The sequence below is a fragment of the Salvia splendens genome, chromosome 18 (genome assembly GCF_004379255.2).
Source record: "Salvia splendens isolate huo1 chromosome 18, SspV2, whole genome shotgun sequence".
In the NCBI taxonomy this organism is placed as follows: Eukaryota; Viridiplantae; Streptophyta; class Magnoliopsida; order Lamiales; family Lamiaceae; genus Salvia; species Salvia splendens.
Window position 1 is genome coordinate 16,778,541 of NC_056049.1, and position 14,911 is coordinate 16,793,451.

The 14,911-nt window shown below is 37.4% G+C and overlaps 1 protein-coding gene and 1 long non-coding RNA gene across 2 annotated transcripts; both read right to left on the reverse strand.

The window, feature by feature from the left end:
- Positions 1-114: 114 nt before the first annotated feature.
- On the reverse strand, positions 115-5,004 carry LOC121777110. The gene is made up of 2 exons (XR_006045369.1): positions 4,852-5,004; positions 115-3,579 (listed from the first exon to the last, which is right to left on the reverse strand). It is a non-coding gene; the product is annotated as an uncharacterized LOC121777110 (long non-coding RNA).
- A 3,609-nt stretch (positions 5,005-8,613) lies between these two features.
- LOC121777878 (U1 small nuclear ribonucleoprotein C-like) lies at positions 8,614-13,816 on the reverse strand. Its single transcript, XM_042175217.1, has 6 exons — positions 13,662-13,816; positions 13,533-13,575; positions 13,104-13,145; positions 9,714-9,969; positions 9,172-9,438; positions 8,614-8,835 (listed from the first exon to the last, which is right to left on the reverse strand). The coding sequence occupies exons 1-5, from the start codon at positions 13,667-13,669 to the stop codon at positions 9,188-9,190; spliced, it is 600 nt and encodes a 199-aa protein (XP_042031151.1). The 5' UTR covers positions 13,670-13,816; the 3' UTR covers positions 8,614-8,835; positions 9,172-9,187.
- Positions 13,817-14,911: the final 1,095 nt, after the last annotated feature.

A 14,911-nucleotide genomic window follows, 5' to 3' on the forward strand; every position in this document is an offset into this window, starting at 1 on the left:
TGTTCCACTATTCACTAGCACTACTTTAAATACCTCTCATCTCGTGTCTCTTACTTTATCAATTTTTTCTTAATTCTGGTGCCATATCAATACTTAAATTTCTTTGGGACGGAGTAAGAAAACTAAAGCAGTAGATTAAATACCGAATTTAAACCAAGAAGAACTAATCACACATGCTAAGATAAATCACACTAACGTAATGAAAACCAAAGCGTAGTATTCATGATGTTCTAGGATTGTCGGTAGTTGTTTGTCTCTGACATGGAGTCTGGATGCTTGCTCTTCTTCTCCCTTTCTCCTTATTCTTGGTCAATTTCGAGTATGGAATGCCAAAAACCGCCTCTATTCTACCTCTCTAAATTTGGGATCTCCGAGCACCCCATAAGTGTTATCTCAATCAAGATATCAAGTGGTACACAAGAGCCTTGTTAACTGCAACTGTAAACTTCTGAAATGGAGGGGCGATTGCCAACCTTGATCTCGAGATTGGGATGGTTGCGCCACTCTGGATCAATACGTAGAAATGGACAATCTTCAATACATCTGAAGAGGGCAGACACCTCAACTTGTTACAACCAACTAGACTTAACTTCCACATAGATGAGAGGTTCCCCAACCATTGTGCCAATTCTTGTACCCCAATATTCTCTAACTTCAACCAAGAAAGAGCAGTGAGGTATTGAACTGATTGCAGCATGCCATCCAACACTTCTCTCCCTTGACCACTCACATCTCCAACTCTCAATAAAACCACTAGCCATGAAATTAGGAACACCCGTGATTGCCAATTCTTTGAGACGATGAGATGATTTAGCGAGGCAGTCAATTAGCATTGCTAGATTCTTTAGGCTCCTTAATCCTACCAATCTGAGTATCTTGCTTGTGGGGATGGACGACTCTAGCATTTGACATGACAATTCCATCAGCTTTTCGCACCCTTCAATTCTAAGCTTGCAGAGGATTCCTTGATATTTGTTTGCTCCGCGTGCCAAATTCTCAATCAACTTCAGATTTGTACAATCCTTGATGATCAATTCTTCTAGTGACTCGAGGGTGTCCAGTCCATCTGGTAATTCACTCAACATAGGGCACTCTACAATCCCTAAATTTGACAGACTTTGATTGTTATAGAATCATGATTTTGGCAAACATTGTAATCCCTCTAAATTATATAATAGGAGAGATTTCAAATTTTTGAATGAGGAATTTATGAACCTCACCTTCTTCAATCCCAACAAAATAACAGTTTTGAGATTAGGCAAGTGCTCCAGCATTGGGATTTCCTCACACTCTGAGCACTCCACAAGTCTTACCTCACTCAAGTTATTGAGTGGTACCCAAGAGCTTTGAGAACCATCCCATACTGCCATCTTCTTACACCATGTTGGAAATGTTTTTCCTCTGAATCCGATTATCTTCAACACCTTCAGACTTGCATGAGGTTGGAGGCCTTCCAACACACTCTCATCATTTCCATCATCATAACTATCCTCATCCAAGTTTGACTTATTTGCTTTCATGGCCTCTTCCTTGTCGTGCACATGCTGAATCTTTAGTTTTCCATTGAGATTCTTCAAAGTTCCAAGCTCTTCAATTTGGTTGCCCTTCTCTATGCCCACTTCAAAGTGTCGTAGTGTTTGTAGACTAGTTAATTTCCCAATCTCAGCAGGTAACTTTGTAACCGGCCATAGATGAAGATGCCTTCAGTTAATCAGGTACTTCAATGTACTTGGCAGTTTCTCTAATTCCCATTATTCTGCTCTAAATGTTTGCAAGTGATGGAGTTCACCAATCCACTCTGGAAAGTTTTTAATTCTTGTACTTGATATGTTATGATTTCTCAAATGTATCAACTCCCTAACTGAAACGGCCAACTTTGTAAAACTTCTGCTAGTGAGAGTAAGATTACGCAGACATTTGAAATTTGAGAACATGGTACAAGAAGTTTCACCTTCCAAGAGTAATGTTCGCAAATGCTTGGCCTCTTGTTCCGGAATATGATTTGATTGTTCTTTAAGAATCATGTATCGAACCGGGTTGCTTCCATCTACATTATTAGATGAAATTGAAGAAGCAAGATCATGCACGAGATCGTGCATCACGCAACTTTCTACATTTCCATAATCATCTGTCTGCAGCTTGCAACAAAGTGTTCTGTAGCAGCCTATTAAAAAACACGTTTCCCACAGACTCCATATCATCTTTTTGGCTTGGTTGAAGAAACCCTTCTGCCATCCATAGTTCAATCAGCTCCTCCTTGATTTTCCAACCTTTTGGAAAAATCGAACAATATTCAAAACACTTCTTCAGTGACGGTGAAGGTAAATGATCAAAACTCAGTTTCAATATTTTTGAGATATTTTCACCTCCTTCATCATCCGAGAGCCAATTTTCTTTGATGGAACGCCACTCTTGTTCCGACTTGCAGCGGCGAAGCACATCCCCAACTACATTGGCAGCTAAGGGCAAACCCTGAAATCTTGTTGCTATCTCTCTTCCTATATTCTCAAATCGCGATCGAAATTCTCCATTTCCATCACAAGCATTTGCTTTTATTATGGACCAACAATCATTATCAGATAAGCCTTTTAAAGGATGAACATAAAATGGATCAGCAATTGAAGCAACATTTTCCTTCCTGGTAGTAATGATAATGCAATTTCCCTTGGTAGACGTAACTCCCTCCATGGAACTCATAAAGTCTTTCCATTTCAAAACATCTTCATTCCAGACATCATCAAGAACAAGAAGATAAGTTTTAGCCTTGAGAGCTTCTTGAATCTTTTCCAGGACAACTTGTTTAATCTCAGCACTATGACCAGTATTTGAAGTCAATGTTGAATGGATTTTGTTGAAAAGGCTGATTGGATCAAAAGTTTGAGAAACATGAACCCAAATAAGTGTTCTGAATCGAGCCTTTATGCTTTGATGATTGAAGACATTCCTAGTCAACGTAGTCTCCCCATACCCCCCATTCCAACAAGAGCAGCGATGGAGAAGGTCCGATCTTCGGGGATATGTGTCAGCATGTCAACTAGTTTAGGCACATCATCATCTCTTCCAATAAAGATTGTATCATGACTGAAAGAATTATTCTCAATGGAAGTATCAGCAGCAGCAGCAGGTGCATTCAGAAGTATGCTTTGAAGGCCAAGATCTGTTGCCTTTTTGTTCATAGACTCAAACTTCGCATTGATTATTTTTATTGTGTTAGCCATATTACGCCGACGCGAAATGCTTTTGCACGATGAGAAGCATGATACTACCTTATCCTTGGTATCGGGACTGGGATTGATGGTTTTCAGTTTCTTCACCTGTTTTTCGAGAATTTGGTAGCTGAGTTCGTCCAAGACATTATCAGCATCGAAAGCCAAAACTCCAAGCTCCCTCAACCAGAACTTGACAGCATCTTGGGTGATGAATTTCTTCTCAGCTGTTCGGCAAACTCTTCTGCAGCTGTTCGGCATCTCCATCGAGACCTCGAAGTAGAGAGTGCTCTTCCTTCAAAACATTGATCAGGTTTTGGACAAGAACTTCGATGGCAGCAACACCTCCATCCATGGTTTCACATAGAGAGATCTAAAGTGAAAGAGAAAATACATTGAAATTTGTTGTTTCCAGAGATGAATGCTTGAAATTGTAATGTTGTGGATGACTATTCAAATGCTCCCTCACAAAATATTATACCCACACAATCATATTATTGCACAAACACCAATATACAATATTGTAATTTCAACATTTCATCTCTCTGTGTCTTGAGAAAGCAAATAAATTTTCTGAAGATTCATTTTTATGTACTCCCTCCGTCCCGCTTTAGCAGTCCCGGTTGAGTCGGGCACATGTTTTAAGGGGTATTAAAGTGTGTAATAAATAAATGATGTAGTGGAGGTTGGGTCCCACTTTTAAACAACTTTTTTACTTTTTTACTTTTAAGTGTGTAATAAATAAAAGATTTAGTGGAGGTTGGGTCCCACTTTAAATGATGTAATAAATAAATTGATGTAGTGGACATCAATTTTTATGCACCGAGTTCAACCGGGACTCCTAAAGCGGGACACCCGAAATTGATCAACCGGGACTGCTAAAGCGGGACGGAGGGAGTATTATTCTTATCCACAAAAACAACCTGCTCCTTTTTTGAATTCTATGTTTTGTCATCACTAATAATAAAAAACAAGTAACTATACTATAGCAAGAGAGTAAATTGACAATGTAGAATCACAAGTTATTCTTACTCAAATATGGCTTATGTCATTAGTTAATGTACAACACGAAGAAAATATGCCTTCTAAAATAGGATCAATTCTCTCTTATAAAAGAAATGCTATGAAGTGATTTTTTTATAAAGCAAGTCAATACAATATTATTTCCCAACCTCTTCAATGTTCTTTCATTTCAATATTTATTTTTCTGCATTTCAATTTCACTTTCCAACAATCACAATAGATAATTTTCTAAACAAGGAAGGAAATAGCAATAAAACAAACTAGGTTGAAATCATGAAAAAAAAACAATTGACAAATGAATTTGCAGGTCTAAATCATTAATGGAGTAATACTTTACTAAGTTCAATAACATAAAAGTGTAGGATTTATTAGAACAACTAAGGATTTATGTTGATAGCAAACGGCTGTATAACTTTCTTCTGCAATCAAGCTTAAAATTTCACTGTTTTTAAAAAATATTTGATAGTCACAAAATTATGATATCTAAAAAAGTACTCCACGACACGTAAGATAGGAAAATCCAGTTTACTCAAAGTAGCAGCAAGATGAAAAGTTAGAAGATGTAAGTATAATTTAAAAATTCCATCAACAGACAATAAAAGATGAAAACTGATATACTTACTTGTTGCAGGATTAAGTAGTTGACAGTGAGAGAGATCTAAAGAGAGACAATGCTTGCAAGTTTTTCTCCGAAGACAAAGAGTGTTTGTAAAATTGTGGATTGAAATGATGGACAGCTCTCTCTCTCCTACATTATGACAAATCGACAATCACTCATGAAATTCTCAATCATTCCCCACTCCTTTTGCTCTCTCTAATAGAGTTCAAAATTAATTATCCAGTGTCATTTGTACATGTTTCCCGAGTTTAATCATACTCCCTCCATCCCGAGGCAAGTTTAATTGGGCAGCACCGGATTTCATGTAACTTCATTTTGTGCGTTGAGTGAACAGAGTAAAATATGAAAGATGTAATTAAGTAAAGATAAAAGATGTTTTTTTAATAATAGGTCATCTTGATTGCGAGTCTTAGGATAAACAAAAAAATAAAAATGAGTCATCTTAAATGGGACGGATGGAGTAATTGTTATCCAGGTTACAAGTTTAATCAAAATTGAGTAGTAAAGTATAACAAATAAACAAGATTAATGAGAAAGCGGGCTTTTAAAGAGTTTTGGAATTGGATATTTTCTACTCACTAGGCGTTGGGCTGAAAACAATGGGCCGTTGGAATTGTGCTATAATGCGTTTGGTTGAAGTAGTAATTTGAGTTGAATAGAGTTGTTAATTACTAATATACCCCTCAAGCATAATCTTCTTTCCCAACAAATTCACATTCGAAAATTCCTTTCGCATTCAATTCCAATTTCTTTTCGGCTATGTTTGGGAACATGGAATTGGAGTTGTGAAATTGGAATTGGAGTCTTTAATTTCAAATCCAATGTTTGGTACCATAAAAATATTTGGATTTAGAATTGAATTGCAATTCCAAATCTTTCAATTCTACAATTTGAATTTCATATAAAAAGTACTTCATTCATCCCATAGTAGATGTCACACTTTCCTTTTTAGTTTGTCCCACAAAAGATGTCACATTTCCTCTTTTGGAAAAAGTTCCCTCTCACATCAATTATAAAATTATATTTTCTCTCACCAGCTAACACACAAAATAACATCTCCTAAAATCTCGTCTCATCTCCCAAATGTGACATCTACTATGGGACGGAGGGAGTAGTCCAAATAGTTATAAAATTAAATATTTTCACTATATATCCACAACACACACTACACACACTACACACATTTCACACACTATACACACAACACACATTTCACCACTACACACATTTCACACACTACACACGCTACACGCATTTCACACACTACACACATTTCACACAAAACACACATTTCACACAAAACACAAATTTCACACACTACACATGTTTCACACAAAACACACACTACATACATTTCACACACTACACATACTAGATACATTCCCCACAATACACACTACACACATTTCACACACAACACACACTACACACATTTCACACACTACACTTGTTTCATGCACTTCACACATTTCACTCACTACACACATTTCACACATTACATGCACACTACACACATTTCATACAAAACGCACACTACACCCATTTAAAACACTACACACTCTACACACATTTTACATACTTCACACACTTCTCACACACTAAGCACGTTTCACACATTTCAAGCATCTGATTTTGAAAATATTTTTACAAAATTTAGATTTTTTTTTCTGAACTGAATCGAATCAAAAAATTTAAATTTTCAATATGCGATTAGTGTGTGTAGTGTGTGTATTTTGTGTGTAGTGTGTGTATTTTGTGTAAAATTTGTGTAGTATGTGTATTTTGTGTAAAATTTGTGTAGTATGTGTATTTTGTGTGGTATGTGTGTTTTGTGTAAAATTTGTGTAGTGTGTGTATTTTTGTGTAGTATGTGTATTTTGTGTATAGTGTAAGTAGTGTTTTATTTTGTGTATATCGTGTAGAAGGTGCAATGTGTGGAGTGTGCTTTTGTATAGTGCGTGCACAATGTGTATTTTGTGTATATTTTGTGTATAGTGTGTGTAGTATGTGTATATTGTGTATAGTGTGTATATTTTTTATAAAATGTGTGTAGTGCACGTATATTGTGTGTAATGTGTGTATTTTGTGTAGTAAGTGTATTTTGTCTATAATGTGTGAAGTGTGTATTTTGTGTATAGTGTACGCACAAATTCTTCAAATTCAATTCCATTTCAATTCTTTATTTTACCAAACATAGGATTTGGAATTGAATTAGACAATTCCTCCTAATTCAATTCCATAGAATTTGATTCCAATTCTGTGTGCCAAACGGAGCCTTCGCCCAAATGAGAAAAACCTAACTCAATATTCCTTACTTCCAAATCTACCATTAACCAAAGATTACTGCCGAGAATTGAAATTGCTCGAATGTAAGATAAAAACGCATGGATTAGCAAATGTATTTGTGATTCATTCTATCAAAATGGTGGAAATCTTGTTAAAACTCTTAAATCTTGTTTTACATCGACTTGACGATGATCTTAGCTCGTCTATATAAGTATGGATAACTCTTTCTTTTATAAGGCATGGTGAGTGGCTCATTTCTAACATGGTATCAGTATAAGCCCAAGTCGATGAAAAATTTTATCTATTTATAGTATGATGTGTCATTCCGGCCCATACGTGAGGGGCGTGTTAAAACTCTTAAATCTTGTTCCACTTCGACTTGGTGATGATCCTAGCTCATCGTAATCCTCCCCTTATAACCCCTTAAGGGTGAGTGGATCATTTCTAACAAATCATGCTCCAGTTGTGAGCCCTCGTTCAAGTGGTAGGCTGATTCTTCTCCATGATCATACAAAGATGACCAATATAAGCATTTATACAAAGCAATAGACATTGGAGTATTTACCTGATTCCACAGGAGACGAAGCTTCGTGATTCTGCCACGACTGCTTCTTGTTCATAGGATGGGTGACCGGTTCTCAACAACGTTCAATTTGTTCTCGGACAGCACGACTGGGTAAATTTTTGGAAGACAGAAATATTTTCAAGCAATACCGCGAAGTGAGCTCTCACTATACCAGCCACCAGGCAACTAATTGATGAGCTTTGCTTGTTAACTACTCCCTCCATCCGCGAAATGTTGTCCACATTAAACAATTTGTCACATTTTCCTTGAAAATTGTTCGGTTATGAAAAATATTGATTCTTGTTGCAACTGCCAGACGATCTGTATTTAAGGAGGAGCAACTGCCAGACGATCTGTTGATTCTAGCTTGTGAAGAAGATGTGTTCCTTTTGTAGAGAAAGGTTGGTAATTCCTCCCATGCTCCATAACAGGCAACCTTAGAACCAAACAATCAAGTTTGTGATGAGATGATCATTGCAGATGGCACTGTCTACAGCTCGGAGCTGCTGTTGAATGGCATGGTGAAACAGAAGCTAGAATATGAAAGGCGTGTTCCAATTCATTTCAGTCAAGTTGCAGCTACGAATGATACCAAGTATAGTTTCTCCGCGATATATGTTTGTGTTTATATACTCGCTCTTCCTTGGCAGGCATGGCATATTCTTTGCTGATCATGCCAAGAGGACTAGATCAACAATTTGGTTGAAGAAGACAAACAAGTTTCTTCGCATAACAAAATGATTTCGCTTTTTCTAAGGTGTAGGGTAGGCTTGTTTCCGGCAATAAATAGGTTCTTCGTAGGGGCACCTCATCGTTGCCATCGTGCTGTAGTGCGTAAAGTTTTTTGCAAAAATTAGTGTCTTGCATTCTTACGTTCTCATACATATGAGAGACAAATGGGGCGCTAAATCAAATTGTTGGAACTTCAGCACTAGCATGTAGATTTCCACTATGAAAATTTCCTAAAGAAAAGAAAATCTCTTAAGAATTACAAAAAGTCCGTCTCACCAATTCACATCTCTCATACTTCTACAAGCAGCTTTTCACAGACAAGCCCAAGCATGTGCAATGATAGTTAATCGAAATACAGCCCTCTACGCTCAGCACATTCTCTGTACTTTCTTCAATACTATAGCCTGCATGAAAATCAACAATGTCCGATTTTGTCAGAGCACACAAATGAGCTGAGCATAGAGATCGAATTTCATAACAATTGATCGTTTCCAATTTAATTAGCACTATCTGCACAAACTCATACAATTCAGTTGATAACACTAGCAAGTAGGGTAAAAAGGGTTTTTCCTCAAAATACATTATATACCTATTTTTTCCGAAACCAGGAAGAAACACCAGTATCTATTATCATGCAAAATGTAAAAGTGACTTGTATGAGTTTTTCTTCTCAGAGGACCTTTCTTTAAACTAATGACATTGAGAAAAAGAAACTGGTAATTGCTAGTGCAAGACATTACCATGGCTAGTAAACTATTAACCGGTTTGAGAGTACTGTGGATAAGAATAGCCACCAGCAGGTGCAGAAGTAGCAGAAGTTCCAGGTGGATTAACATTGTACATTTGAGTAGCATTAGGTGGCGCACCGCTTGAGCTAGGGGGTTGGCCTCCTCCAGCAACTGGTGATGGGGCACTCGTACTTGGTGGAGGTGGAAGCCCACTGGATTGTGGAGGCAACGAAGGAGCAGGCTGAGGCTGCATTGGGACCATTGGAGAATTACCATAACCTAATAGCAATCACTGCGTTAAATTGAATGCATCCAAATTTGTTTATTACACATCCTATTCATCAAGTATCCAAAATTCCAATTTTTACTCCCCTGTGATACTGCAAGGCAAGGCAGAGATATTATTTCATGATCTAGAATAGTCACCATGCTTCTGTTGACTATCTTGCCAAAAACATACTACCAGAATTTCCCCCAGATCATGATTTTGCACGACAAAATAATAATAATGGAGAACGAAATAATGAGATGAATAGTATGAGTATTTGCTTTACCAGGAGCACCAGGAACTGGTATAGGCAGCATTGGAGGCCTCATACCAGGAACCATCTGAGGAGGTCCCGGAAACATAGGAGGCGGCATGACAGGTAGGCGCGGCCTTGCTCCGGGAAAAGCAGCAAGATGTTGGTTATAAGCTGCACCAATCTGTTGATATACTACTGTCTGCCCAAGATGCTCCTTGATCTTCTGATCGATCAAAATCTGAGTTTGTTGTTCCTCAAACTTTTGGTAATAAGATCTTATGTTTGCCTGGACATCCGCAAATGTTAATTGCCAGGCATATTATTAACGGCATATGACAGCTTATGGCGGTCGATAAAAAAAAAAAAAACTCATTATTCATATATATATATATATATATATATAGGGTAGTGATCTATGACAAACACATCTTAACCAAATAACTAGAGAACAAATAATAGCCACAAGATCAAAAAAATCAAGGGCTGATATTAATTTTTGAATTTAAGGAGAAATTAGTTCCCTCAATCACAAATTTAGTCCATAATAACAAGGCGGGGGTATTATGGTCATTGCATAGAAAAAAATAGGTTCCCTAAATTCTTATCTCTCGATCTCTTCTGCAAATTCAGCCGCCTAGAGCAATCCGAAAACAACATAGACGCATTGGGCGGCGGAATCCGGGAGGATAACCGACAACAGAGCCGCGACAGCAGCGTAGCCGGAGGAGACGATCAGATGGTGCGCGAGGCGGTGGAGAGGGGGGAAACTGAGCGCAGCGGCGCATCCGAGGTAGTGCAGGGCGGAGGTGGCGACGGCAACGCGATTTGCGATTGGATGCGTGGCGAATGGGGACTGGCTGGGATCGTGAATCCACTGGTATTTGAGCTGGAGGAAGGCTTGGAGCTGTTGGGCTGGGGTGATCGGAGATGTAGCATTGTGCGGCAAGAAATGCGGCGGCGAATTTGCCGGAGATGGAGACGTAGAAGGCTTGGAGCTATTGGAATAATCTAAATAGCGTCGCTGAATTTGTTATTAACAAAAAATGGCGATGGTGAATAAAAATATGGAGTAGTTAGTGAGTAATTATAAATATAAAACAATTCTTAAAGTGTAATTTTTATTAGGAGTGATGTGTTTTGTAAACAAGAGTGAAGTAAAATCGTAATAAAAGTGATGTATTTTGTAAACAAGAGTGAAGTAAAATCATGCTAAGAGTGATGTATTTTGTAAACAAGAGTGAAGTAAAATCGTAATAAGAGTGATGTGTTTTGTGAACAAGAGTGAAGTAAAATCTGAGTAAGAGTGATGTGTTTTGTGAATAAGAGTGAAGTAAAATCTGAGTAAGAGTGATGTGTTTTGTAAACAAGAGTGAAGTAAAATCTGAGTAAGAGTGATGTGTTTTGTGAATAAGAGTGAAGTAAAATCTGAGTAAGAGTGATATGTTTTGTGAACAAGAGTGAAGTAAAATCTGAGTAAGAGTGATGTGTTTTGTGAACAAGAGTGAAGTAAAATCTGAGTAAGAGTGATGTGTTTTGTGAACAAGAGTGAAGTAAAACCTGAGTAAGAGTGATGTGTTTTGTGAACAAGAGTGAAGTAAAATCTGAGTAAGAGTGATGTGTTTTGTGAACAAGAGTGAAGTAAAATCTGAGTAAGAGTGATTTGTTTTGTAAACAAGAGCGATTTGTTTTATAAACAAGAGTGAAGTATTCAAAATCCACTTCAATTCAATTTCTCCATTGAGAAACACCACGGCTCTTTTAGCATGCACTTCTCTTATCAAGGTTATGGATTCATCAACTCAGACATACATCTAAGCATCCAATTTCTGATCAAGTTATAATTATTTTTGGAGAATTATACCCGCCATATACCTAATTCAACTAGTACATAGGAAGAAAATCCTAAAACTGATATTAGAACCCTTGAATAATTTTCAATCCCAATCCATTTCGGTAGAAATTACTAATTAATTTTTTTTACTTAAATCATTTTCGAGCTAAAGCCGAGCGAAAGCGGAAAGAAAAAATGTTATCTCCACTTAGAAAATATATAATGCAAAATGGAATTCCCGACTTTCGGGTCAAGAGAATTTCAAAAATTGCGATGGCATGTCATCACTTAGAATCTTAATCTCAACTTTTATTTTCATTTCTTTATCTGGAATAATGAAGTCACCCAATCCAAATGCAATAACTAAGTAATTATCAAGTTATTGCCGTCATCTAAAATGGTGTTCACCGCAGCCGTCATCGCCGCGAACTGCCCGGCGGAGGACGCCTTCAGGGGAAGAACCGGCGCATGTGCGGCGGCGGCGGCGGAGAGGCCGGCCATGGCGGTGGCCGGAGACAATTCAGATTCAGATTCTACAAATGCGCAGAACACAATTCACGTTGATACATTTGAGATATTGAATTCCAAAAATGCCCTTTGGCTATTATTTTTTATAAAAATCTACAAGATTATTTAAGCCATAAGATTAATTTGAAGTATTAAGATGTGTGGCTGAGATTTGTTCTCTAGTTATACACTTAAGATTAGTTATATCTTGATCACTACCCTATATATATATATATATATATATATATATATATATATATAATACGAAATATAAAATGCAAAAGTCTAGAAAATGATAAAAACATAATATCTCAAACCTTGGAACAACAATTGAAACAAAAAGTCAAAACAATTGCATGATATGACTAATAATTGAAGTCTAAGCACAATAATTAAAGTGTAAAGTCATGCATCAATACATATTCTGTCTAAATAGTAAATTCAAAACCTCAATACTCATCAACCTCAAGATAGTACAGATATTTTGTTTTACTGCATTATATTCTTTTACTGGATCATATAGTTTTATTTCAATCTGCAGCATGTTGTTTTGTTTGACTACATCGTATTCTTTTTAGTTTGAAGTTACTGTTACAGAAATTTTGTATAACGAGTTTGACTTTGATGTTACGGAAACAATTCACCATAGGTAACAAATGTAATTTACATCAGAATAGCATACATAATTACTAGTTAGTGAGTTACTGAGTGTCAAGGATAGGGTTTGAGAGGGAGACAGAGATGAGGTAAAGGTTTCAGGTTTTACCGTTTTGGAGAATAAAATTTCTATTTAGACAGAGGTCTGGTTACTTGGGTAAACAGGGCGGGTTGCAGGTTACTGGGCAGAAAATGACAAAACGACTGTCATAACCACCACAACACCACAGCCCACAGGCATGGCAGTCCATGGCGGCCAGCATCAAAATCTGTCACATATCGTAATGGTGATGGCATTTTTTACAAAATACCGGGACAGATAATGTCACGGCAATGCCATGGCAGGTATTTAATAACACTAATGCCAGCACAATTGAAGATAAAGTAAATAATTCAATACTCTACTACATCATCAAGAGGTGTACCTTATGTTTGTAGCCAGAATTATGCTGCTTCCTGACTGAAGGCTAAAAAACAGACACAAAGGAAACCTGTCATTAACAGGAAAAAAGAGCATCACACTGAACCAACTAGACCAAGCATTCAAAAATTAATTAGAAGCAATGCAACATCAAGCCAATTAAGAGCTTGCATAACTATAATTAAATTGTCTGCAATTCGAGAAACATGATTAAGAACACGCATTCCAGAGATCAATTTTGCAATGCAGTTGATCAACACATTGATGATTTAGAAAACACATTCCAGAGCTAAAAACCTGCTTCTGATATAGTCTAATAATTACTGCAATCACCAAATTATAAATATATCTAAAATTAGGGCTTAGTCAGCACTATCATACCATACATTAATTGAGCTAACATAAAAACATAAAATTTAGAAAATAAACTTACAGAATCATGAGTCAAGTAAGTGTCGCAATAATCACAGTAGTACCTACAACAAAAACAAGATTATCCAAAACCCGAGAAACAATACTCCCAATAATCCAAAGACTGAATCACAAAGAAGAAGACGAATACCGCGGCATTAGCGAGAGAATTCTGATAGATCGGTAAACAAAATTAAAATCGGTAAACGAAATTAAATCCAATTGTTGTTCAAGCGGTTTTGGGGGAAAATTATAGGGTTTATAATAAAGCTTGACAAACTGACGGGTTGGGCTCAACCCGCATCCCGCCCGACAGCGTTAATAAACGGGGTCCGATATTCAAACCATTTGGGCCCATGAAAATACATTCGTCTCAATTGCGTCACAAATGTATTAGACATTTTTATATCCTCACTGCTCCCTTGGTCCACAATAGAAATAGGAGTCTTATTTAGTTTAAACATGAATGTTAAAAAAAGAAAAGATGGATTGTATAAGTTAGTGTTATATTAGTCTCATATATGATTAATAGAATTTTTTTTAGCAATTGCGATTCATTATCAGCCACTTATTTTTATTAAATGCGTGGTCCAGAATTTGCCACATGAAAAATATTTTTAGATTTATTAATTATGAAAGAGTAGAATGGTAATTTCATGTTTTAATTATGAAAGGGCAGAATGACTGATCTATGCCTCGGCAAGCCCCCTCTCTACTCCCTCCCCTCCTCCGCCGCCATCGCCTCCGCCCTCGCCGCCCTCAAATCCTCCCCCGACCCCTTCCTCAACGTCTGGACCTGCGGCCACACCTCCCCCAAATGCCACTGCGTTTGCGTCACCAAAATTTGCATCGCCGACATCATCTGCTACCTCTGCAAAAAGGAGAACTCCTCATCTTCGGCCTCCTCTCTCAACCAACCAATTTCCCTTCTTCTCCCTCACTCCACTACCCGCATCACTCACATCGATCCCTCCGCTAGGTAGTACCACAATTGAATTTGAATTTGAATTTGGGATTCAATTTCAATTTTGAGCCCTAGCTTAATTTGGTACTGTTTTGTTTTGCAGCTTACTAGAAGCAATTGATTTGATGATCGAAGGAGCTCAGAATCTGGTGGTGCCGATATGTTACCACCTTAGCTTGTGGCTTCCCAATTATGGATCCGATTCACAAATCAATCCACAATCAAATGAGTTACGCAACGAAAACAATAAAATGACACGATCAAAGAGGAATTATATTGCGAAATAGGAACTATAATGCAGAATTACAACGAAAGCAATAAGCGATAATTGCCTTAGATCCACGATCCGAAACACATGAATCAAATCACAAAACACACACAAATGAAGGTGGCGTGGTCCCCTTTTTATAATCTGGTCCTCCCATGCATCCCACGCC

Bases quoted from the DNA above. Each gene is read 5' to 3' on its own strand.
- LOC121777878 (XM_042175217.1), bottom strand. The intron at 13,146-13,532 runs GTAAGTTTATTT...TCTGTTTTTTAG, and splicing joins CTTACTTGACTCATGATTCT to CCTTCAGTCAGGAAGCAGCA. The intron at 9,970-13,103 runs GTACACCTCTTG...GCGGATGTCCAG, and splicing joins ATTCTGGCTACAAACATAAG to GCAAACATAAGATCTTATTA.